This window comes from Heloderma suspectum, chromosome 4 (assembly GCF_057233095.1).
Source record: "Heloderma suspectum isolate Gila_16-S chromosome 4, 16-S_ref, whole genome shotgun sequence".
Lineage (NCBI taxonomy): Eukaryota > Metazoa > Chordata > Lepidosauria > Squamata > Helodermatidae > Heloderma > Heloderma suspectum.
The window spans coordinates 170,975,525-171,000,025 of NC_139461.1; the positions used below are offsets into that span (position 1 = coordinate 170,975,525).

The 24,501-nt window shown below is 43.4% G+C and overlaps 1 protein-coding gene across 16 annotated transcripts in view; it reads left to right on the forward strand.

Annotated features, from left to right (window-relative positions):
- The first annotated feature begins 8,274 nt into the window (after positions 1-8,274).
- The window catches only part of TDRD5 (tudor domain containing 5), a 34,766-nt gene continuing 18,539 nt past the window's right edge, over positions 8,275-24,501 (forward strand). For 4 of the 16 annotated variants that reach the window (XR_014790403.1, XR_014790407.1, XM_084851251.1 and 1 more), the window contains exons 1-8: positions 8,275-8,394; positions 10,869-11,107; positions 12,184-12,621; positions 13,780-13,982; positions 18,602-18,685; positions 19,699-19,755; positions 20,705-20,858; positions 21,908-22,053. Coding sequence is in view for 12 of the 16 variants with exons in the window: in XM_084851251.1 (XP_084707377.1) it covers positions 8,354-8,394; positions 10,869-11,107; positions 12,184-12,621; positions 13,780-13,982; positions 18,602-18,685; positions 19,699-19,755; positions 20,705-20,858; positions 21,908-22,053 (1,362 nt within the window). In the remaining 4 variants the exon portion in view is untranslated. Of the gene's footprint in view, positions 9,125-9,336; positions 9,429-10,868; positions 11,108-12,183; positions 12,622-13,779; positions 13,983-18,601; positions 18,686-19,698; positions 19,756-20,704; positions 20,859-21,907; positions 22,054-24,501 lie in introns of those variants that run through there. The other 12 variants (XR_014790405.1, XM_084851253.1, XM_084851258.1 and 9 more) reach the window with 8 other exon arrangements.

The following is a 24,501-nucleotide window of genomic DNA, read 5'->3' on the forward strand; positions in this document are numbered from 1 at the left end:
GTGGGAGGCTGCGCTGGCTAACCATTTATCCTGCCCAAGAGGGAGGGAAAAGCCATCGCCCAGCAGGAGGTTCCTTATCCAGGCACCTGGAGCTATTGGACAGTTGAGTCAGTCATGAATTTTAGAAGAGTGGTTGGGTTAGGTTGTTGTGGCAGAAATGACAGAGCCCTGCTGCATCTTAAATATTCATGTATCGCAGCATGTGCTTTCATAGGTTTAAACCTAATTCATTCAGAGCGCAATCCTGTGCATGTTTAGACAGAAAAACGTCCTGGCTGGGGAATGCTGGGAGTTGTAGGACTTCCTTTTCTGTCTAAACATTCATAGGATTGTGCCCTAAGAAATCAATCCATTGTTTTCAGTTTGTGATCCACCTTTCACCATTCCTTCAGTACAATTACAGTGATGGTGGAAAGGCACAGCCCACCCAGGATCCAGGCGTTAGGTGGGGTGAGCCCAATACCACGAGGGGAAAAAATGAGGCTAAATTGTTTTCTTCCCGCCTCTGTCCATGAGGTGTCTAGATCTTATATAGACTTTCCCAACATAGGTCCCCAGATATTGTTGGACTACAGCTTCCATTATCCCCAACCATTAGCCATGCTGGCAGGGGGTGGTTGGAATTATAGTCCAACAACATCTCCACCAGCATGGCTGATGGTTTGGAATGATGGGAGTTATAGTTGGAAAAGGCTGTTTATGAGATCAGAAGCTGTGTTAGAACAGAAATAGTGACACCCTCAAGAGTGACCTGCCGGCCAAGGTCCTCCTCTAGAACAACCCCAAGAACCGTGGGAGCCACTGCTGCTGCTATGATTTATAGCAGTGGGTGTACAACCCATGCTCCCCCAAGGCCCTTACTGCGCCCTTTCCACCCCATGAGGCTAGCCTGATCTCCAGCTCCCCCCCCAGCAATCCTAATACAGATTGCTAATTCCCTGCCACCACTACCAGTGAGGTAAGAGCAATCTGTATCAGGACGCATGTGTGTGTGCATGCGGCCCCCAAGTCAGCATCACACGTGGCCCTCGGGGCAAAAGGTTTGTGCACCCCTGTTCTAGAGGTTCTAGAACATATGTTAGGAAATGAGTGAGGCTCCTGGTCTCCAGAATGCATAGACGAACTAACACTAAATCCCAGGCAGAGGGAACAGCGCCCAACATTTCACAGCCTGAACATAGGCACACGCCTTTAATACCCCAATTCTCACACCAAGGATCACTGCCGAAGCCTTCCTCCACCCTCCACACATGCTATTGTACACTGCTGAAGATTGTCTCTGCCTGCTTTACTCTTCAGTATCTCATCTCCACTGATTTAAAAGCCAAGAGAAAATTTGTTCTGTTCCTTAAAAAAAAAATACTTGAAATACATGATATTATCAGAAGTTCAAAATATACCTCAACAGCTGCATATGTGTGAAATGGCAGGAGGCAGGCTGTATGGCACCTTAATATTAATGTGTGTGCTTTTATTGCATTTTTTTTACTTTTTGTAAGCCGATTGAGAACTTGTTGAAGGGTCAGATATATAAATCCCTAAAATACACACATGGATGTTAAGAGGCAACCACTCCCCACTCAGAGTTTTGGAGCTGAACCAGGAAGAATGAAAAGGCAAGGAATTCGCACACAACACAATTTTAATTTGCCTTGTTAAATTTTTAATTTTAACAAGGCACCCAAGAACAGGGACAAAATTAGGACAGTGATGTACCAGGAACAGGGGCAAGAAAAACAGTGTTCTCCCTGGTAAACAGGGATAACTGAAGTGTATCAACACTTCCTATTTAACTGTGTCTTGTAAATGTCCATACTTGCTGAATATTTGATTTAAGTATTGGTTTGCACATTATCAAACATGGAAGAAATTTTATAAAAGCTGGAAAAAAGCAGTGAGTCAAGAAGGAAGTATAGCCCCCTCAGCAGCAACAGGAGACCACCAACGCCGTGCTGTCAGTCCCAAGGGCCTCCCCAAAGAGCCACGACTTCACCAGGTGTGGGAAGATGCATAACAATGGGGTCTACTGGGTTTCCCTAGGGGAGGGCATTCTGGAAGGCTGGTGCTACTACTGGGAAGGCCCTTTCCAGTGGCTTCCTTGCAACCACTTGTCATACTTCTGGGCCCAGAGAAATGATGCTTGGGCACTGGACCCACGTTAGTCTTGGACTGCAAACTAGATGAGACGGAGATGGCTATCATCAAAATGGAGCATACCCATGCCCCTTCTCCCCATAATGTCCAGTAAACCAAAACATTTGTCACACCAGTGGCAACTGATGAAGCTGAGCTGGGATGTACAAACTTGCAATGCAATGTTGTCACACAACGCTCTCTAGTTTACTAGACATTGGACGTCTCTACATTAAAGGAAAATCCAGGGGCCCCATGGAGCATTTTCTTCCATCTCCGTGGTGCGATGAGAATTGGCTCATTAGATGAGGAATGTGACCAAATGTCCTTTCTCACCAGCCCATATATCTTTCAATAAAAAACAGCACCATCTAGTCACTGAAAAATGGTGGTGCACCCAGTTGTATTTAAATATCTCATTTAAACTGGTTTTTTTTTAACTACACTTCTTGCTAGGGATAGTGCAGGAGGGGCCCTGGATGACGACGGCATGTAATGGACCCACAAATTTCCATGGATGGCCAGTCATGAGTGCACTATAAATGCCTCGTGTAAAGACAACCCTTGTGGTACAAAGAAGTGGATGGAATGGCAGGCTTCTCCTTTCATTGACAGCCACATCATCTCTATAACATCTTGTTTCAACATCAGGGGCACTCTGAACATTATGTGGCAGCAAACCCAGATTTCTAACCTGGTGTACACTAGATGGGGAGCAACAGCCAGTACATACCCTGAATGCAAGACGGAGTATGTTTGACTCTGGGCAAAATATGAACCAGTTCTATGAATTGCTGTATGCAGCTCATAGGACTGGCTGCTAGGGATCCAGTGCAATGGTGCAACAGATCTCAGCAGTGTAACCTAATCCTACACTCACTGCCAGCAGAGAAGGAACCAGAAGCCTTGCTGCACTATGGCTCGCCCCTGCCCTTCACAGCTATGCTATGCAAAAGCAGTTATGTCCTGATGTTCAAAAGTTGGGGGGCTTGGCAGGGGGGGGGGAGGAATTCCTGCATTCAGTTCTGCAGTAAATACACTGGTATCAATTATGAGGTTCGGTAAGGACAATTTTTAAAATAAATAAAAATAACAGTACAAATTAATCCCCCCGTGCCACATGTTGCCATGTGTATTTCAATGGGACTGCATGTCTGTGTATGTGTAGGACTGGGTCCCTTGAAATTAGTGCTGAAAATTAGTAGCATTCATCCTTAAGTGCTGGTAGCTGAGGAGTTAAAATGACAGGACCTAAGAAAGTGATAAATCTTGTTGTTCCCCCTCCTTGAATTCCTTTGTAATTAGAAATCTCCGCCACTGTAAGCACAAAGGACTCGGCTTTTAACTCCCTCATGTAAGCTGTTTAGAAAAAGTCAAAATGCCTTAATACTTTTCTGGATTTAGAGAAATAGCCATGCTAGCTGGGGATGTTGGGAGTTGTAGTTCAACACATCTGGAGGACAGCAAGTTGGAGAAGGCTAGTTTATGTACTGAAGGTTCTGGGAGAGAGTGGCTGAGCTTCTGTGATGTCATAGCATGTCCATATACATTCTAACTTGTCAAGTTGCATGTGTCTGGCAAAATACATGCTCTCAGTTGTGTTTTGCATGATGCCATACCTACCGCACAAGCACACATACCGCTACACACAAAGTGTAATGTAACAGGCTGCATATTTAACATGGAAGGCCTAGAATGAATGGAAGTGAGGGAGTGTCTGCCTAGGCTCTCCTCCAGGATGATTTATTTATTTTATTTATTTCATTTCTATATGATAACTGTGTACATTTCATTACCTGGAGCAGGCTTCTTGAGCCCTCCTTTCCCACCTGTCCAGCATTTAACGGCTGGCAAACCAAATGGAATAGCCCCATGTGGGACTAAGGGTTCAGCCATAGTAATCTCTTCTTGTCTCCCTCTCAGGTGAGACTCTTCCCCTTTGATGACTACTTCTAATAAGAGGTCCATCATTATGTGGGAAAAGTCAACGGGTACAGCTGAGAACACCAAGGGCAAGGAGATGAAGGCTGCCCCTATTTATGATGACCCTAGCCACTGAGAATCAAGCTGGTGTCTCTTCATAGCTTTGCCCCATTGTCTGCACAGCCTCATCTTGGGTTTTGAGCTTTTCTTCACAGGGCTGTTAATCGCTGTATCTGCTTTGGGTTTCATCGCAGAATTGAGATCTGAGCTCTGCACAAAATGCTTTTTTCTGCTTTCCTACTACATAACTTCTAGGTGGTGCTGTGTTATAGCGGAATAGCACAAATACACAAGTAGGAAAATACCTTTTCTTTCACCATCAGAAATAATACTGTTTTTCCTGCTCTAAAAAAAATAAATGGGTGAGTGCTCTTAAAAAGCAGAAGCAAAACTGGAGGATCACATTGTTGTATAAAGAAGGAATCACAAGCACACAATAAATGCTTCATGTAGAAAAGCTCTTCGTCTCTTGGCCATCCTAGAGTGTAGTGGGATGCTGCGAACTGACACACATTCACATTTGTAGCACAGTTATACAGCAGCGATTCTTAACTTGCTTACTGTCTCCACAGATTTTGCACCTCACCTGCTCCCAGAGCCAACCACATGCGGTGGAAACTTCCTGTGGTTCCCAGCATGGAGCTCAACAGCTTCCAGGCAAGGGAAACTTGATAATCAGAGGCTAGGGGGTTGGCACTCTAGTACCCACAAGCAGAGCAACTCATAAGCTAAGCATTTCCATATCTTAGTTTTGTACTGCTTAAAGTAGTGGTAAAAGGCACATGGGTGACTTGTGGAAATATGTATCCTCAAGAGTGTATTTTAGGGCCAAATTACACAGAGATATATGGTTGGATCTCCCGATATGTCTTATTCTCCTAAAAGCAGCCATGGGGCAGTGGAAGGGGGACTCAGTTTGGATTGGGTTTGTGGTGCTAGAGAATATTTCATGTGTGCGTGCGTGTGTGTGTGTATGAGGGGGAACCCTTTCCCTGGTGCAAATTGCAAATCTCAGCTTTTAGGGACAGTAAAAGATGTCTGGAGATCTGGTTACGAATCCAGTTACATGTTGTTTAGCCCTTAGACCTCTGTTAAGGACAGCTCTGCTTCTAAACTGCATGTAGTTAAGTGGGAACTGTAGTGTTTTAGGTACATCTGCACTCTTGAAGGGTAAAGGCTTGGAGGCTTCCTACCTTCCATGCCAGTAAAAAAAAAGGTGGCATGTTTAACTTGAAACCACTGCACCTCCTTTCTCCTCCACCCCTGCTCAGAAACTTCAGAGACCCTCTATCTTAAGAATGCTTCCTCCCCTCCCCAACTGCTTTGGAACCAGCACTCATCTGGGAGGGAAAGCATATAAGGGCGCATCCAATGCATGTTTAGACAGAATGGCTGGCTGGGGAATGCTGGGAGTTGTAGGGCTTTATTCTTTCTAAACATGCATGGGATTGCGCCCTAAGAGCCTTTTCCCATGCCTTGGACTATTTTATTATTTATTTCACATGTATACCCCTCCTAATATAATCAAAGTCAAGGTAGCTTACAAATAAAAATACAAATCACCCCAAATGAAAAACAATTCTAAACAATAAAACAAAAATAAACAGCATAACAAAAAGTTCTAATAAAAATCTGTATCAGCAACAGCTCCTTGGAAGAGACCCATCTCCCCACTCCCCCTTCTTTCTTTTTGGCGGAACTTGCTCTTCAAGGCACCTTGCTCACTTATGGCACTTGGTAATTTTATTTGCTTAGGAACTGTCTTTAGAAACTACTGTTTGCCTGCCCTGGGGCTAGACAATAAGCCTAAATCAGGGACGGGCAGCTTCAGAATTATCCAGAGATTTGGACTGTAAACTCCTTGGGGCAAGGATCTGTGTTGTTTGCTTCTGTTGCTCTGCAAAGCACCATTGTAACTAACAAAAGGTTAAAAAAACAAACAAACAAAAAAACAGGCCCGGGCAATTTTGTCCTGTAAGGCCTGGTAGCTAATCCTCAACCATCCCATTTAGCCCCATCTCGTTCGACCACCTGGCGAGCTTTAACACTGCAGGAGCCTTGGCTGGAAGAGGGAAGGAGGCAGCAATCGAGAATTTTAAAATGTGCATGCACTTTAAAGCAGCCTTCCCCAACCTGGTGCCCTCCAGATGTTTTGGAATACAACTGCTATCAGCCCCAGCCAGAATGGCCAGTAGTCAGGAATGCTGGAAGTTGTAGTCCAAAACACTTGGAGGGCACTAGCTTGGACTGAGAGTGCCTTGGACTGCGAGAAGTTCAAACCAGTCCCTCCTCCAGGAAATAAAGCCAGACTGCTCACTTGAGGGAATGATATTCAAGGCAAAACTGAAGTACTTTGGCCACATCGTGAGAAGACAGGACACCCTGGAGAAGATGCTGATGCTAGGAAAAGTGGAAGGCGAAAGGAAGAGGGGCTGACCAAGGGCAAGGTGGACGGATGATATTCTGGAGGTGACGGACTCGACCTTGGGGGAGCTGGGGGTGGCGACGGCTGACAGGAAGCTCTGGCGTGGGCTGGTCCCTGAAGTCATGAAGAGTCGGAAGCAACTGAACGAATAAACAACTGCAGAATCCACAGTTTGGTTTCATATAAATCTGAACACATTTGAATCCATTGCAGATTTCTCCACCATTCCTATTGTTAGGAATGCTGGCCTGCTGTTGAGTCCTGCAGGCACCCATGGCAATGCCACTGATCTGAAGATAGCTGTCCCCAAATTGAAAATAACTGGGTGAGAACAAAGTGGCAGGTTTACAAGTAAATGCTAAATCTTTTTTTTATATTTCCTAAAAATATAAATTGAATTTAATATGGTTCTATTCTAATTGCAGTCTGACAAGAATATCAGCATGCACAATTGCATTAAGTAAATACATTTGGTTTTTGTGGTGCCCAGTTTGATAAACCTAAAAAAAACCAAGATTATGGCAACCAGCTTGATTGATAACTGGCAAATAGAGGGAGAAAACGTGGAGGCAGTGATAGACTGTGTATTTCTAGGTGCAAAGATTACTGCAGATGCTGACTGCAGCCAGGAAATCAGAAGATGTTTACTTCTTGGGAGGAGAGCAATGACAAATCTTGATAAAATAGTTTAGAGCAGAGACTAACTCTGATCACACTGACAACAAAGGTCCACATAGTTAAAGCAATGGTATTCCCCGTAGTAACCTATGGCTGTGAGAGCTGAACCATAAGGAAGGCTGTGCTTTTGAACTGTGGTGCTGGAGGAAAATTCTGAGAGTGCCTTGGACTGCAAGATCAAACCAGTCCATACTCCAGGAAATAAAGCCAGACTGCTCACTTGAGGGAATGATATTAAAGGCAAAACTGAAGTACTTTGGCCACATCGTGAGAAGACAGGATACCCTGGAGAAGATGCTGATGCTAGGGAAAGTGGAAGGCAAAAGGAAGAGGGGCCGACCAAGGGCAAGGTGGAGGGATGATATTCTGGAGGTGACGGACTCGACCTTGGGGGAGCTGGGGGTGGCGACGGCCGACAGGAAGCCCTGGCGTGGGCTGGTCCATGAAGTCACGAAGAGTCGGAAGCGACTGACCGAATAAACAACAAGAAGCTTGGTGAAACCTGCTTTTTAAATGCACACACAGACACACGTTATATGAGCAACAGCACGAGCTGCTGCTCCGAATTTTACATCCTCTTACGTAGAGTCTTCACCTCTGTTTAAGCTACAGGTGTGTTATTGGTGTACCAGTTTTAACTGTCATGGCATCGCCCTCTGAGAATGGCGTGATCCTACAGCTCAGCCACTATGTGGCGCTGGACTTATTTATAGCCGGATGGGGGCCGGAGGTTCCGGTTCTGTTCAAGAGAGAAAACTGAGTTCCTGCGTGTCTGTTAAGGCCTCATGGAAGGCTTAGAATCCTGGGAATTGTAGTTTGTTGTGATGCTGGGACCCGTTTTCCCTCAGAGCTGGGGGTAGCGCGGCGTGCGTTTAAGCCTAGATTTATTCCCCTCCGTCCCTGAAGCTTGGGCGGCCACGCATTGCTACGCCAAGGTCGCCGGTCCTAGGCAGTGCGCTCCTCCCACCCTTAGGGGGCAGCGTGAGCCTCCCGCTGCTGAGGGAAACTATAATCGCAGCCCTTCTTTCCCACTGCTCTCTATGGTTTTTGAAACCAGAGGGGGTGGGCGGAGTCGTTAGTTCCCTCAATGTCGTCGTCGTCGTGGCGAAAAGGGCGCGCGTGTGCCGTTCGCGCATGTTCACGCTCTGCGCGTGCGCAGCTGGGCTCGCGGGCGGGTTGGTTGTGAAGGCGACGCGCGTCGAGCGGGGCGGAGGGGCGCGCAGGCCGGGAGGGACGCGTGTGTTTGGTAGTGTGTGAATGTTAGAGCGGGTGGACCTTCTGTCAGAGAGGGTTGACTGTAAGTGTTGGAGGGCAAGAAAACCTATATAAATAAGGTGTGTGTGCGCGTGTGTCTCGGTTGGCTGAGGGGGCGGTTAACCCCAGGCCAGGCAAGAATGGTCTAGCGCTCATGGAGTTGGCAAACCTGTGGCTGGGCGGTTGTTCCACTTCAGACGCGCTCGGGGAGGGGGGTCACAGCATTGGGCGCGTCTGCAGTCACCCACCCGAGCAGACCACATAGAGAACTGGCATATCTGTGACAAAGCTATGTGCTACCTCCAGTACCTCAGGCAGCGAGCCTATTACATTTAGTTTCATTTATTATATTTCTATACTGCCCCAAAGCCGAAGCTGTCTGGGTGGTTCACAAAATGTGCACCGGTTGCTGGGGAATGTGGCTGAGAGGGTGCTGTTCCACTCATGCCCTGCTTGTGGGCGTCCTGGTCAACAGCTGGTTGGCCACTGTGTGAACAGAATCCTGGCCTAGATGGACCTTTGGTCTGATCCAGCAGGGCTCTTCTTACGTTCTTAATTAGGCAGGTCACGAAGAGTCGGACGCAACGACTGAACAACAACAACAAACTTCCTTCAGACCCACAGCACAAGTCTATCCATGCTTACTTAGAAGTAAGCTGCATTAACTCAGGGTTAGGGAGAAGGTTTTGGAGAACTTTCACATGTCATGTTCATGTGGACTGGCATTCCTTGACCAGGGTTAAAGAGGTGTAGTATGGGGTAGCCTGAATTGAGTCAGCTATTTTGTTTGTAACATGTTCAGCTCTCCCAAGACCTTGGGAATGGGAGGGATAGAAACGGAATTAACTAAATTTCCTAAACAGAATTATTTCCATGGATATGGTTTAACCTGGAAGATATACATGATGTAAAATGTTTCATGTACATATGGTGATATTGCATGAGGTGATCACAGGTATTGTACAAATTCTAAGTGCCTTTCATGTAGGACTTTTCTCTGTTTTTTAAAGCGTGCATATTCCTTCCTTTATCAGCCAGCTCACAAAAGTATGTACATCCAGGTTGAGGTTACTAGCTCTTCATGAGAATAATCTGTAGGCTTCTTTATGTTTAATGCTGCACTGCTTTATGTAATGTTCTATATAATCTGTTAGGATGCAGAAGGGCCAGTCACCTCAAACTGGACTAAGAATGTGGCAGTTATTGCAGAGGAGATCAAATGATGGTGGGAGCAGTGCCACCAACCTTTGGGATGGTCTCCTGTGCAAGACTCGCCCCTCTTACCCCCCCCCCCCAAGACATGTTGATGAGATTCTAGCCATATGATCAGGGAAGATACGTTAACCAATTTCTGTTTACTCATCTTCTCTTCCTGCTGAACCACCCACCCATGGGATAGTGAAAAAGTAAATTGCACCAAGCCAGGAATGTTTTGTAGTCCCTAAATCATAATACTACCAGCTCATAACAGTCACAGTGGTTGTTGAATGCATTTACGTGCACAATCCAGGCAATGTTAAACATCTTTATGTTCAGTTGATCTCAGTGTGGGAGTTAAGCACATGTTTATCAATTTTCAGTGGGAGAGAACATAAAGGAACTTAACTTTGGCTGGATTGTGCCTATGGTGTTTGCCAGTATTGCTTTTTAGGAGTCTGAATGTTGGTGTTTGTCAGTGCAGGGGAAGAGGGATGGGAAGGAAAATAACTTTATACCCAGTTCACTCAGATTTAAGTGTGGGTTTGTTTTGTGGTTGTGTTTCTCTGAGCTTGGGACAAGTGTGCTTTAAAACTTATTCTACCTTTTGAGGGCTCCTAACCCAGAAGAAATCTGTTCCACAGGGGAGCGTGCAGACCTCCTTGCAAGCAATTATGTTTAGCCAGCATGTTATTGGTGTATTCGATGCTCTGTGGTTTGGGAAACTATCCCAATGCTGGCATTAGAAAAAGAATAGATTTCCAGCTCTCTCCTAAAATCATGCATAGGGTACCCCCATATGAACAAAGCAGCATCTGTTTCTGAGTTCCTTTCCCCCCCAAATTGCACTGTGATGATGGGGCAGTGAGGGTTCAGCCACCCACATGAATCCTATGTGGATCAGTGAAAATCCTGTGCGAGGGATATTCAGTCCATCTAGATCTGGCTGGTAAGGGTGGAAAGCATCACTTGCTTCAAGATCCTATCCATCCAAGGAACTTTGAGTCTCCCCTCCAGGGCTTTTTGTCCCCAAGAGTGACCTGCTGCATTGGTTTATAGTACAAGCTTTGTGTGCTCCTCTGTTTCAGTTCATATGCTGTGTTCTCCCTTGTCTACCAGGTGATAATGTTCTCTGGTGGTTGTGGACCCTGTTTTCACCCAAAACAATATTTATTTTCTGTCTTTTTCACCCCCTCAGTGTAAACATGTCAGATCAAGAACACCTGATGAACTCATTGAAGAAGGAAGTGAGGTCACTCCTAACGCCAATCAAGGAAGGCCTCACACCTTCCCAGTTAGAAGAAGAATACAAATCTATGATAGGACAACAGCTTCCATTTCGTGCCTTGGGTTACCATTCCATCATGGAACTGGTGCAGGATATGCCTGATGTTGTTAACGTATGCCCTAAGGGAGACGGCAGTGTTATCCTCAAAGGTGGGTTTGAGACTAGTCTGGCAAGAGCAGGGGAAATGTCCATAAGGTGGAAGTTATGTTTTGCAAGCACACAAGGAGGATAAGCTGGGCAGTACAACAAGGAATTGAAGTTGGCCAAAGAGTTGTCTGTTGTAAATATGCCCTGTAGTTTTGATATAAGATTTCACAGGCTCTCTGAGCATAACACAGTCAAGGGCATGCTTGCAACCTTGCATTTCCCGGCGGAGTGTTGATTTGTTTGCATTCCATAAATACATTGCTTAAATATGAACCAGTTTTTAGACCTGGGGTGATAAAATCTGAAAGCCAACAGTGGTGCTTAATATATTTTAATGAGCTTAGACCTTGCTTCACTCTCTGGGGTATCAGAATTAAGGTACTCCAGCAGCTAATAGAAAGTTGAGATTTGGACACGCATCATCCAAGACATCCCAACTACTTCAGCAGTATGGGCACAGCAGATTTTAATGTCTTATTTGAAACTAGGGGCAGTATGTCTACCTAATAATAGCAGCCAGAACGTCTGAAGGAAGCAAGTCAAACTATGCATCTAACAGAACTGAGAGTTGTGGGCATTTCCCTTCACATATGTTACTATTTATTTAATGCATTTTACCTTGCTCTTCAGCAGAAAAAGGCTCCCAGAGTAGCTTACAAAGATGAGTCATAAAACAGATCCTGCCCTCAGGCTTACAGTCTAAAAGATCTGACAAAAAAGTCAGAGGGAGGAGGAAAATGAACCACAAATAGTCAGGGGTGGATGGTTTAACTGTAATAGCTAGTGAAGTAAGTCTTGAGATGGAGGACATCACACATGAGACAAAATGGAAAGGTGTGGGAGTTTCTCTTCATGCACTTCAATAATCCTGGCATTGGGGTGGGTGAGGGGAGAGGATGAGCTTGTGGTCTGGAGAGTTGAGAAAATACATATGTTTCCAGAATGTGTGTACCAGTATTACGATAACTAGCTTTATTCAGCATTCTGTTGTAAGAGGTTGGCCAAAAGAAAGAGGTGCTGGGGGAAGGGAGAGTATTGCTAACATGTCACTTTAACCATATTGGCTTTTGTCTTTTAGCTATTGCAGATGAGTCCACCAAGGGAATTGCAAGCTTGGTTGCCAGACAGAAGAAGAACAGACCTAAGCCACAGCCTTCCAGGCATAGGCTGAATTTCTCTTTTCATTCCACATCTTGGTCTGGCCTGCCTTGGCACCCCCAAATTTCTCTAAGCTTACCTCGGCGAGGCCAGGTCCCTCCCACTCTGCCAGCTGTCATAAAAAGTGAGCTGAAGGAGCTGCTGAGCTTTTCCCCTGTCCTGCTGTCAGATTTTGACAAAGCCTTTGTTAGGCGCTTTGGACGGACATTTGAATTTATTCGTTATGGGTTCTTCTCTATGTTTGAGGTGCTGAATGCAGCTTCGGATATCATCGCAGTTGTGCAAACAAGGGCAGGCTCCCTGTTGACTCTAAAAAAGAACCCGTCCCTTAAGAAACTTCCAGAAAAGCTGCCAGAGTGTAAGACAGTGTTTGCTTAAATTCAGATGGGGGTCGGGGTACTTCTTATTTAGCACTGTTGCATCCTCATTTGATTTACTCACTAAGATCACATAGAAGTGCCCACCCAATAACAATGTTATGGTTTTCCCCTTTCAGTGAAAAACTTAAGTCCTAGATTCTCAAACTGTACCTCAGCCCTCATGGGCAGTGGTATTGCTACCAGGGGGGATCCTGGAGAAATCATCTGCTGTTGGAAGACAAGTAGTCACAGGGGTGGTGGTGGAATTAATTGCTTTCTGAGAATATGCTCTGTCTCTCTCACAGACAACAAGCAGGAACAAGCCGGCAACATTCCAAGAAAGGAGCTTCTCAGCTCCAGTTTAAGTTAATATCTGCAGAGCCAGGCTGGCTTTGTTGCCAAGCAAGAGAGTTAGAGTAGTGGGTGTGAGACAAAGATAATCTACTTGTATTAGATAATCGTTAATGTTAGTTCTGTTGCATAGATTCTTACACACAACTGCAAGTTGCACATATTGTTGTGGACAAGAATTTATATGTTTGTATGTATATATACCCATACATAAACACATTCCAACTAGATGATTGATTTAGGCTAGGGCATGTGTTTGTCCCAGATCTCAGTAAGCTTAGGAAGAGGTAGGATGGGCAGGGTGTTTGTGTCAGATGCATTGATTTTGACAAAAATAGGCTGCAGTCCTAAGCACAGTTACCTGGAAGTAAGTCCCATTTAACTCAGTAGGGCTTACTTCTGAGTAAACATGCATAGTATTACACTGTTAGTCTATTCAAGGCAATGTTGCTGCAAAATTATTGCCACATACTTTTCCTGCAGCATTTGCTAATGTATTCCCCCCACCCACCCCGAAACTCAGGGGAAAGCCATCGTAAAATTAGTATTCACAACAACTCTGACAATAAACTACCTTTCCCTTCCTGGAATGTGATGCTTTATCAGCAGTATAATGCTCATCCTTGTTCTAAGACACATGCTGGTTAAACATGCAAGTGATAAATAACAGTAAGGGTCTGGCTTTGTACTTCAGTGTTGACTGAAACTGAGATTTTCTTGCTCCTGTGAGTCTTCCAACATAGCTACCTAAGGCAAATAGAAACTGGTCAAGTGAGAGCTGAAACCCCTTTCTTGTTGTTATTAAGGCAAAGTGGTGACTCTACCAGAGAAAAGAAAGGAGACCTTGCCTACTACTGTGCCAGCACCTGCAGTGAAGACACCCTCTCTGACCCCTATGCTGCCTGTGGATAACCAAAGTCTGACCCCAAATCAGGAATTGGATATTTCGCAAGTGCAGTTGGAACAAGTGGAAACCCCACTGGTGAGAACTGACGAGGGGATGAAACAAGTAAGTAGTCGAAGTATTGCTCTCTGAAGGTGGCTGAGCTAAGGAAAGATTCATTTAGATAGTTATGAGATAATGAGTTTGAGAATACTTATGGACATACTGTATTGTGTTGGCTGTCTTGCTCTTCTTTAACTTCATGCAGAATGTCTCTATATCAGGATTTTAAATCCTAACTTCTTAGATCTTGTTAGCAAAGCTGAGAAAAATCTGCTTTAAAGTGGGCAAAGAAATGAGAGGAAATGGTTCCACTTAATAATGCTTTTTATGTCTAATTAGAGGCAGGCTAAAAAAAGGAACAAGTCCTTGTGCACCCTTTGACAGAAATATATTTATTTTGTTCATTACATCCCTATACCACTTTTCTACACCAAGTGTACTCAAGGTGGCTCACAACAAAAGTAGAACAATAAGCACACATACAATCAACAGTAAAATATGAATAGTAGCTTTAAAATGGTACAGAAGATAGGCCAAAATGCATTAAACATACTCTGGAATAAAACCATCTCCACTGCTACATGGGTGGAATGTAGCAGGATATACACACAGAAAAAGTGCAGTACCCTTGATTGTGTGGAAGTCAGTTGAAATTCCACTTGTAGCTTGCAGTAAAGAGTAACCATTAGTTGTGCTAGGAGCCACCTGTCTGGAAGCAGCCTTCGAATTGTTCCCTTAGTTTATTGGGTTTTGATCAGTGCAAATGTGGTTCAAAAAGCAGACTGCTTTGTAAAAACAGGAGGGTTCTTGCCTGAACGTTTTGACTTGATAATGGATAAACATTCACTTGGCACTTGAGGCAGCAATGCTATAAACACTTGCCCGAAAATAATGGAACTCTTGGGACTTACTTCTGAGTAGATATGTAGAGGATTGAGCATATCCAGTGTGTTTTTTAAAAACAACAACTAAAGACTTAAGTTTATGCCTAGTAATATTCAGCAAATTAGGAGTGAACAGTGACCTGGCCAAGTTTGCTGATGACACCAAATTATTTAGTTAAAACTCCAAAAGAATCTCTGCAAACTGGGAGATGGGACATTAAAATGGCAAATGTAGTTCAGTATAAGGAAGTGTAAAGTGATTATGTTGGGGTAAAAAATTCCAACTTCACATGTACATTGATGGGGTCCGAACTGACAATGACTGAGCAAGAAAGAGATTTTGGGGTTGTGGACAGCTCGATGAAAACGTTGATACATTGTGCAGCAACTGTGAAAAAGGCCAATTCCATGTTGGACACAGTTAGAAAAGGAGAATTGAAAATCTGCTAATGTTATACTGCCCTTTTACAAGTCTGTGGTGCAACTGCACTTGGAATACTGTCCATCACTGCACCTCAAAAGGGATATTATAGTTTTAGAAAAGGTGCATAAAAGGGCAACCAAAATGATCAAGGGGCTGGAGCAACCTGCCTATGAGGAAAGGTTACAACCTCCGGGACTGTTCAGCTTAGGAAAAAAGACAAGTAAGGGGAGACATGATAGAGGTGTACAAAATTATGCATGGTGTGGAGGAAGTGGATAGGGATACCTTTTTTCTCCCTGATAATCCTAGAGCCATGAAGCTGATTGATGGGAGATTCAGGACAGATAATAGGAAGTACTTCTTCACATAGCATAGTTAAACTATGGAATTCACTGCCCCAAGATGTAGTGATGGCCATTGTAACATATGCTTGTTAATATAAATGTATGTGTTGGAATTTGTAAAATGTGATCCAGGTAAGTTAGGGTTAATAGAATGTTAGAGAGTGAGTGAAAGGTGGGAGGGGCTTGTGAGTGAGAGTCAGTATTCTGAGATTTAAAGATAGATGAACTGACAGTTAAATGGTCAGACAAGAATTGGGGATTGAAGGAGTGTACGTCTAGTGAGCGAGGTTTCGGGAATAGGATTTAGAAGAGGTAGAGTAGGTAAGTTAGAAACAAGTATATATTTATTAATAGTATGTATAACTCTTCTTTGTGATTAATACATTTTATTTGTTTTATTATACATGTTGTTGTTCAGTCGTGTCCGACTCTTCGTGACCCCATGGACCATAGCACGCCAGGCCTTCCTGTCCTGCGCTCTCTCCCAGAGTGTGCTCAAGTCCATATTCATTGCATCGGTGATGCTATCTAGCCATCTCTTCCTCTGCCGTCCCCTTCTCCTTTTGCCTTCAGTCTTTCCCAGCATCAGGGTCTTTTCCAGGGAGTTTTCTCTTCGCATTAGGTGGCCAAAATATTGGAGCTTCAGCTTCAGTATCTGTCCTTCCAATGAGCACTCAGGGTTGATTTCCTGTAGGATGACTGATTTGACCTCCTTGCAGTCCAGGGGACTCGTAAGAGTCTTCTCCAGCACCACAGTTCGAAAGCATCGATTCTTCGGCGCTCAGCCTTCCTTATAGTCCAGCTCTCACAGCCATACATTGCTACTGGGAAAACCATAGCTTTGATTATATGAACCTTTGTCGGCAAGGTGATGTCTCTGCTTCTTACTATGCTGTCTAGGTTTGCCATAGCTTTCCTCCCAAGGAGCAAGCGTCTTTTAATTTCATGGCTACAGTCACCGTCTGCGGTGATCTTGGAGCCCAAGAAAATAAAATCTGTCACTGCTTCCATTTCTTCCCCTTTCATATGCCAGGAAGTGATGGGGCCAGATGCCATGATCTTAGTTTTTTTAATGTTGAGTTTCAAACCAGCTTTTGCACTCTCCTCTTTCACCCTCAACAAGAGGCTCTTTAGATCCTCTTTGCTTTCTGCCATTAGGGTGGTATCATCTGCGTATCTGAGGTTGTTGATAATTCTCCCGGCAATCTTAATTCCGACCTGTGATTCATCCAACCCGGCGTTTCTCATGATGTACTCTGCATATAAATTAAATAAGCAGGGTGACAATATACAGCCTTGTCGTACTCCTTTCCTGATTTTGAACCAATCGGTTGTTCCATGTCTGGTTCTTACTGTTGCTTCTTGACCCTCGTACAGGTTTCTCAGGAGACAGGTAAGGTGGTCTGGTACTCCCATCTCTTTAAGAATTTGCCAGAGTTTGTTGTGATGCACACAATCAAAGGCTTTAGCATAGTCAGTGAAGCAGAAATAGATGTTTTTCTGGAATTCTCTTGCTTTCTCCATCATCCAGCAAATGTTGGCGGTTTGATCTCTAGTTCCTCTGCCTCTTCGAAACCCAGCTTGTACTTCTGGTAGTTCTCGGTTCACATACTGCTGAAGCCTAGCTTGTAGGATTTTGAGCATAACCTTGCTGGCATGTGAAATGAGCGCAATTGTACGGTATTTATTATACATACAAAACCCCATGTGTTGGTTTGTTTTATTACTCTACCAGATTTAAAAAAAAAACCCTATTTCCTTGTTACTTCTCCTGTACTGGGTAGAAGAATCCAATTAATCATATTGGGTGTCTCCTTGACCCAGGGTAAAAGGGCTGAAGCTTTGTGGGTTAGTGAGGACAATTGACCAAAAGTAGAAGCAGACATCTTGAGGGGTTTTTCAGTTTCAACAGGTGGAAGCTGGAAAAGGTATAACCTCAGAGCAGGAACATCACAGCCACCAACTTGGATGGCTTGAAAAGAGGTTAGACAGATTCATGGACGATAAGGCTATCAATAGCTACTAGTCCTGATGGCCTTATATTACCTCCAGTATCAGAGGCAGTATGCAGTACAGCAGTCACTGGGGAACACAACCAGGTGGGTGCTATTGCACTCATGTCCTACTTGTGGGCAGGCTGCTGGTTGGTTGCTGTGTGAAAAGAATGTTGGGACTAAATAGGCCTCTGGCCTGATCCAGCATGGCTGTTCTGATGTTACCTTGTTGGCCTAGGGTTGTTTGCAGTGGTGTCATTTTGTTAGCGCGAATGGCATTCCATCAGTGGAAACCAAGTTCCCAACTGTACACAAGGGGAGAATCTAAATAAAGTTCCAGTCATGCAATCACTTGCACATCTTAGGTTTACAAAGTGGTCTGCTAGTGCTTGCGCAACTGTTTGCTGATCAGGAAACAGCAGCGGAGCTCCATTAGCGCAGCAGTTTCTTCCATTAATAGTAAATTGGATTTAGGCCCTAGTTTCCATCAAGGCTCCTTGAGGGAATTTTTAGTTTCTGGTAGTGACTAGGAGACTTATTAACTACCTGTGGTAAAGTAAAAGATTCTGTGAGATTGCTCAAAATATTTTCAGTTAACTTTCTTTATAAAGGTCCTCCTAAGACTAACGTAAAGGAAGGGAAATTTCTGGAAGTCAGGGTTTTGGTGAATTAGACTTCACTAGCCTATATAATTAGTGGTGGGACGTATAACTTGTTACATTACATTACCAATCACATTCCAGTCACATGTTGGATGTACCAATCACATTCTAAATTATAGTCTTTAAGAGTGAAGTCTTACGCATGTTTAGACAGAAAAAGTCCTACAATTCCCCGCATTCACCAGCCAACGTATCATAGCTGGCTGGGAAATGCTGGGAGTCGTAGTACTTTGAAGCTTCTTGTAACATTTACATTAATATTCATAAAATACCTGAAATGCAAGTTCTTGCAAAAATGAATTCCAATTTGCATGCACTGGCTTTCCCTCTCACTGTTTGGTTATCTGTGGATTCCCCCCCACCCCCCTCCAAAGTTAGAGAAGGAGATGAAGATAGTACTTGCCCAGAAAGGACCTGGAGGGACAGTCAGCTCAGAACTCAAGGAAAAAATAAAAACTGTAAGTATTTTGATTAAGGTAATTTAACTTAATCTTTTAAGACAAAGGGCTGATGCTGTTTGAATGAGCCTTGAAGGACCCTCAAACTTGCATGCTTCCTCTTCCCACCATGCTGTGATTTATGCACACAAACCCTTCATGGTGTGAGGCCAATGGTCTGCCAGTTTGTCTGGCAAATTCTGGTTTTCACTTGCCATGCAAACCAGGATTGGAAACTAAGGGTAGCAATCCAGTGGGGCCACTGCCCCATTATGTGAGCACCACTGACATGGCATGTTCCAGAAACTAGCTTTCCCACTCATTTTTGGTTCCTGTCTGAAGTGCTACATCCCTGTTGCATAAGTGGTGGGTCCTGCTGGCTCTTCGGCAATGCTGGATACTGTCCCAAGGAATTTAACTTAAAAACCAGCCCTTGTCCCCCTCTACCGGACCACCTGCTTTGTATTCTAGAAAGTTTATAGGTGCTTTATAAATTTGTGAAATTGTAGAGTAGCCAAATTGCATGCAGTTATGTACAGAGTAGTATATAGTGACCTGGTTCACATGACACAACAGGCCACGTTGGGTTAATTTACCCATGGGGGCTGTTGTGTCATGCTGGGTGCCTGCAAGCACCTAGTTAGCCATGGGTTGTCATGTTGTGCGAACCCAGGTGGCAAGGATTGTTTGAGGGTTAGATAACCCTCAAACAACCCCTGCCGCCTGGGTTCGTACAACATGACAACCCATGGGAAGGTGGGGGCCTGGCATGGCACAACAAGCTCCACTGGTGAATTAACCCATGGTGGGCTGTCATGTCATGTGAACCAGCTCAGTGTTTGTGGCAGGATGTTTTTCTATTATAAATGTTTTAGATGGTGAAACATAAATATTCTGGCTTGAGTGCAATTCATAAATACTCAGATATTTTATACCAGAATTCATTTTGTGCACAACATTCTTAATCCACTGTTTGGGCTGAACTTTTAAGTAGGCACAACAATCAATTTCTGGTTGGTTTGTTTTTAATTTAGATTGTATCACAACACCCAGAAGGCTTGCTTGCTTCTAAGTTACCTGGTGAATTTGAGGTACGTTTTCTCCCTTAGTTAGTGGTGTTAACGTGAACTTTCCTTGGCTTATTGCCTTTTGCTCTGTATGTGTGTGTTTTGTTGAAACCAATATTGGAATAAGAGTCAGCTAGTAGGGGCAAACTGCCAAATTGCAGTTTGAGCTTCAAAACATATAATAGGCAAACAGTGGCTTAGAGTTGCTTCTCTACTTTTGTTTTTTATCCTCATCACTCTGCTTCATACGTTCATTTCCATCTCCATGGTGTATCAGCCTCTGGAGGTGGAGTGATGGCCATAATTATCAGTTTGTCAGTTCAGACACCACTTCAAACCCTGGTTTAAAAAGCCACTTCGGACCATGGTTTCTGATTCTGACTTGTTGGCTGACTGTAAATTGTGGCCTGTCAGTTCAAACATCATAGTTTGCCAGCCATAGTTAAACTGTCTTAACTATTCTTTGGCATCATATCTGTGTTGAGCCATTGCGGCCTCCCTTTCACTTTGAGATGGAGCAATGTGTGAGCTACATAGTCTCATTCTATTTTTTGGAACTGTTTCCTTTCTTCTGATTCTTCTGCCTAAAGCTAAAATTGTACAGTTGTGCAAATGATCTCAATTTGGGCTAAAACTTGTTCCGATTAGATCAACGGTGGTGGGCAATACAAATTGTGGTAATTTTTACTGGGCTATTTTTTCTGGGTGAGAATGGAGACGCTTTTCACTTTTCACAGACAATTTTCATAAAAATCTCCTATTGAAAGTTAATTTAGCTCAAGAGTTTACCTCATTCTTTGGGACCAGTCAGTTTCATCACTGCTCAAGCTAAATCTTTTTAGGAACTTGTTAGCCAAAGTATCTAGTTTTTTAAATCGCTGTTAGTATAAGTACTGCAAGTCAAGCGATGGGGGAAAATACTGCAGGGCACTCCCAAGCATTCTTTGATTTGTAAGATTTTCTTTTCATCTAGGCGCATTTTAAAGAAACTTTGCCAGTAAGGAAGCTGGGTTTCTTAAACCTGGTGGAGCTTGTTGGTGCCCTTAGTGATGTTCTCCAGATTGAATGCAAAGAAGGGGAACAAGACTGGCTTATCTTTGACATTGATTCACAGTGCTTCACAGGTGGTAAGTGGGGACACTGCATTTGCAGATTCTTCCAAGGCAGCTGTGTGGATTGCTTCCTTTATATAATTTGGTAATATAAGCTTGCATTTGAAGTATCTGAATGCTTACTATGCAAGAATAATGCAAGAATAAGTATTAAGGTATAAGGCTGCATGTCTTACACTTCATACGTATATGAATATTTCTGCTTTACTAAAGAACAAGTAATGGACCATTGTTTGTATGCCATTAAATAAGTTTGCTGCTGGGATGTGTTGATGGCCCCCTATAGTGGCTTCCTTGGTATGCAGTATACTATGTGTTTGTTTTTAAAGAAAAAGTGCAGCATGTAGGCACTTCCACTCTGGAAATCAAGAGTCCATCGTTTATTTTTTCATCTCTGTTTAGACAGCTCAGGGAGATTTTGACATTTACTTATTCACAGTGTGATGTCCTGCGGGCCCTTCAGAGATTCCTTACCTTGGCACCCCAAGTGGTCATTAGGGAGACTGAAATAAATGGGTGTCTGCCACAACTTTATATTTGTGAATAAACTACCTAAAAATATCCCAGTGAATTGCTAACTGTCACCACCTATTAAGTTGACAGAGCAATAGGACTAAAGTATTATGAGAGGAGAGAGTTGAGCAGGATACCAAGTCACCAAGTGTGTTTAACTTGGATGCTTTTATTTTGGAGGACTCAAATCAGAGCCCTGCCCCAGTTTTCTGCTGAAAATGGCTCTTGGCCACTATGCACCTTTGGGATCAAATACCAGCTGGGGGTGGGTGGGTAGGGGGTCAGCAGAAAATCAGCACAGGGCTCTAGATTGGGAGTGTTTGGGATTGAAAGCCCCATTACTTCTTTTTCACCAAAATGAAAGCAGGCAGGTTAAGCACACTTGTTTAAACACATGTCTAGCATGTGTAGTTTGGCACTATCTCTGTTATATAGGGTTATTGAGTGCAAACTTCCTTTCATGCAGTTGAACTTTAGGAACGGACAATTCTGACTTTTGAATGTGCACGTTGTGTGCATGTCTTGTAATATAGTCTGTGTTGTTCCTGCAGATGAACAAGCAAATGATAAGATTGGCCAGTCATTAGCATGCGAGGAGACCCCTGATCAGCCTGAGCTGCCCAGTTGGGATTTTCCTTTGGAGGATGCTAAGAATCTGGAGACTAAATTCAGCATAGTAACAAAGATGATGACACCGGTAGGGGTGATATCACAGTAATATCATTGTTAAGTAGCAACATATTTCAGAATGGTAGGCTGGCTATCAAGAGACAACTAACAGTTGATGGTATTTATTTTTATTAAAGTATTTTGAATGCCATGCTATGCAATTTTTACATTATTTTATCATTTCAGAATTGTTTTATTAGCCAAAATACAAAGAACTGTGATAGTTCTCAGTGTGCAAAGGGGCTATAGACTCACTTTCTGAACAGCAGCTGCCCCCTCTCCTCCTGAATGGCAAACTGTCTTGGAAACTGAGGGGAGTTTCAAAAGCAGATAGTTGTGACTTGGAATGGAGGTCTATTGGTGAAAGAAGAACAATAAATAGTTCTACTAGGCTAGTCCAAGTCCCTCGTGTGAGCCTGATCATCTCTTCGGATTCCAGTCATTTTTCCATTCAGATAGAACTTGTGAAATATTCATTAACGGATAGATTTGTTATGCTTTTACTTCGATCAGTGATATTAAAATCTGGCTTATTGATCATAAACTAGTTTTATTTATTTTATTACTTGTTAACATTATACGTGGCTGTGATGTGTTGCCCTTCCCCCACCTGTGATTATTATAACATCACTCCTCATAAATATTTTTACAACACCAAGTACTGATTCTAGCTCCAGAATTTCAGTACCTCTATATTCTCCCAACCTCTTCCTTGAGGTAATACCTTAGAGTGAGTGTGTGTGGAAGGAATGCATCAACTAAAACCCCAGCAACCACTACTGTTGTGTTTGTCTCCCTTTTTTAATAGAAACCATTTTTATAAACCTTTATTATGACACTGCCAACATCCTCCTCATGAGGCGAGAACCTTTGATTTTTGTGTATGAGTGGGTGTAAATTCATAGACTGTGGCTTATTTCTTTCATAGCTTCATCTAACCCTTTTTCTGTAACAAATGAGACCAAGAAAAGCATGGTTTGCAAATCAAAACTGAAACTTTATTTACAAGGTATAAGATGTTTCAATGTGGTTTGAGCTTTATGTGATAAAATTCTTGTTTCAGGTTTTTATTAAGTCCTTACCTACTCTACCCCTTCTAATAATAAAGCTTTAAAATAATAAATATACCTCCCTCCATCTCCCTAAGCACCCCCGAAGCTAGTGCCCTAATCCTACCTGAGGTTATAAAAGGAATGAACTGATAGTTAGAAATCAGATAGGGCCTTAAGGATTGAGGAAGCAACATCTAGTGAGTGGGGTTTGGGGAATAGTATTTAGAAGGGGTAGAGTAGGTAGGTTACAACCAAGCATAGATGGATTACTAATAATACTTAAGTTCTCTTTTATTAAATAATTTTGTATTTGTTTTATTGTAGCTATAAAATCCCACAGGTTGGCTTGTCTTATTGCGCTACTGTTAGAAAAACATATTTCCTTGTTACTTCTCCTATATTGGGTAGAGGGAACCAATTAGGCATATGGGGTGTCTCTTTAACCCAGAGAGTAAAAGGGGCTGAAGCTGTATGTATCAGTGAGGACAACTGACCCAATGGAGGCAGACGTCCTAAGGGGTTTTTTCTCAGTTTCATCGGGTGGAGGCTGGAGAAGTTAGAATCTATGGCAGAAGCATCACAGTCGTCCACATAACCACTTCAAATCTCAGGATGACCTCCCTCAGCACCTTTGTGTAGATCTTGAACATGGGGGATAAAATAGAACTCTACGAGGCTCCAAAGCATAAATGCTGAGTCGAACAGAAATCCCCCAACACCAGCTTCTGGAATCTGCCATCCAGATCAGAGTGGAACCATTGAAAAGCAGCTCCCTCTACCTCCGACTTGGACAGCCTCTCCAGAGGGATACCATGATCAGTAGATTTGAAAGTCACTGAGAAGTCCAGGAGAATCAACAGAGTTTAACTTCCCTGTGTCTCCCCTGGAAAAGGTCATTCCACAGAGCAACCAAGGCAGTTTTCATGCCAAAACTAGGCTTGAACCTGATTGAAATGGATCCAGACTAAGTTGCATCTAAGAGTGCTTGAAGTTGACTAGCAACCATCTGCCTGTCATTCTAGCATACTCCCCTGAAGAAGAGTATTTCTGGTGTTAGGATAAATCATCTTCAATATGTTAAAAGATGTGATTTGTCACTCCCCCCCGTCTATTTTTATTTTTGTGCATTCCTTCTTGTTCATTAAATTAACATGAGTTGGTGTGTGAAATGGATGAGAAGTTGGGGTGGGAGAGGAATATCTTTCTGCAAATGATGTCAGTTTCACTAAATAGGGAGATGAACTTGGTGGGCTTTGTTTTACCATTTTCAGTGGAGATGTGCGCTGTAGTGATAGAGAGGGTGGGAGTGCACAACAGTCAAATACGAAGGGTGGACGAGTTATCTGGCATGGTGGAGGGATGGATTTGTGTTTTCTTGGTAGCTAAAGCAAGGAAGTTCTTGTATACCTTGATTTAAAAACCTT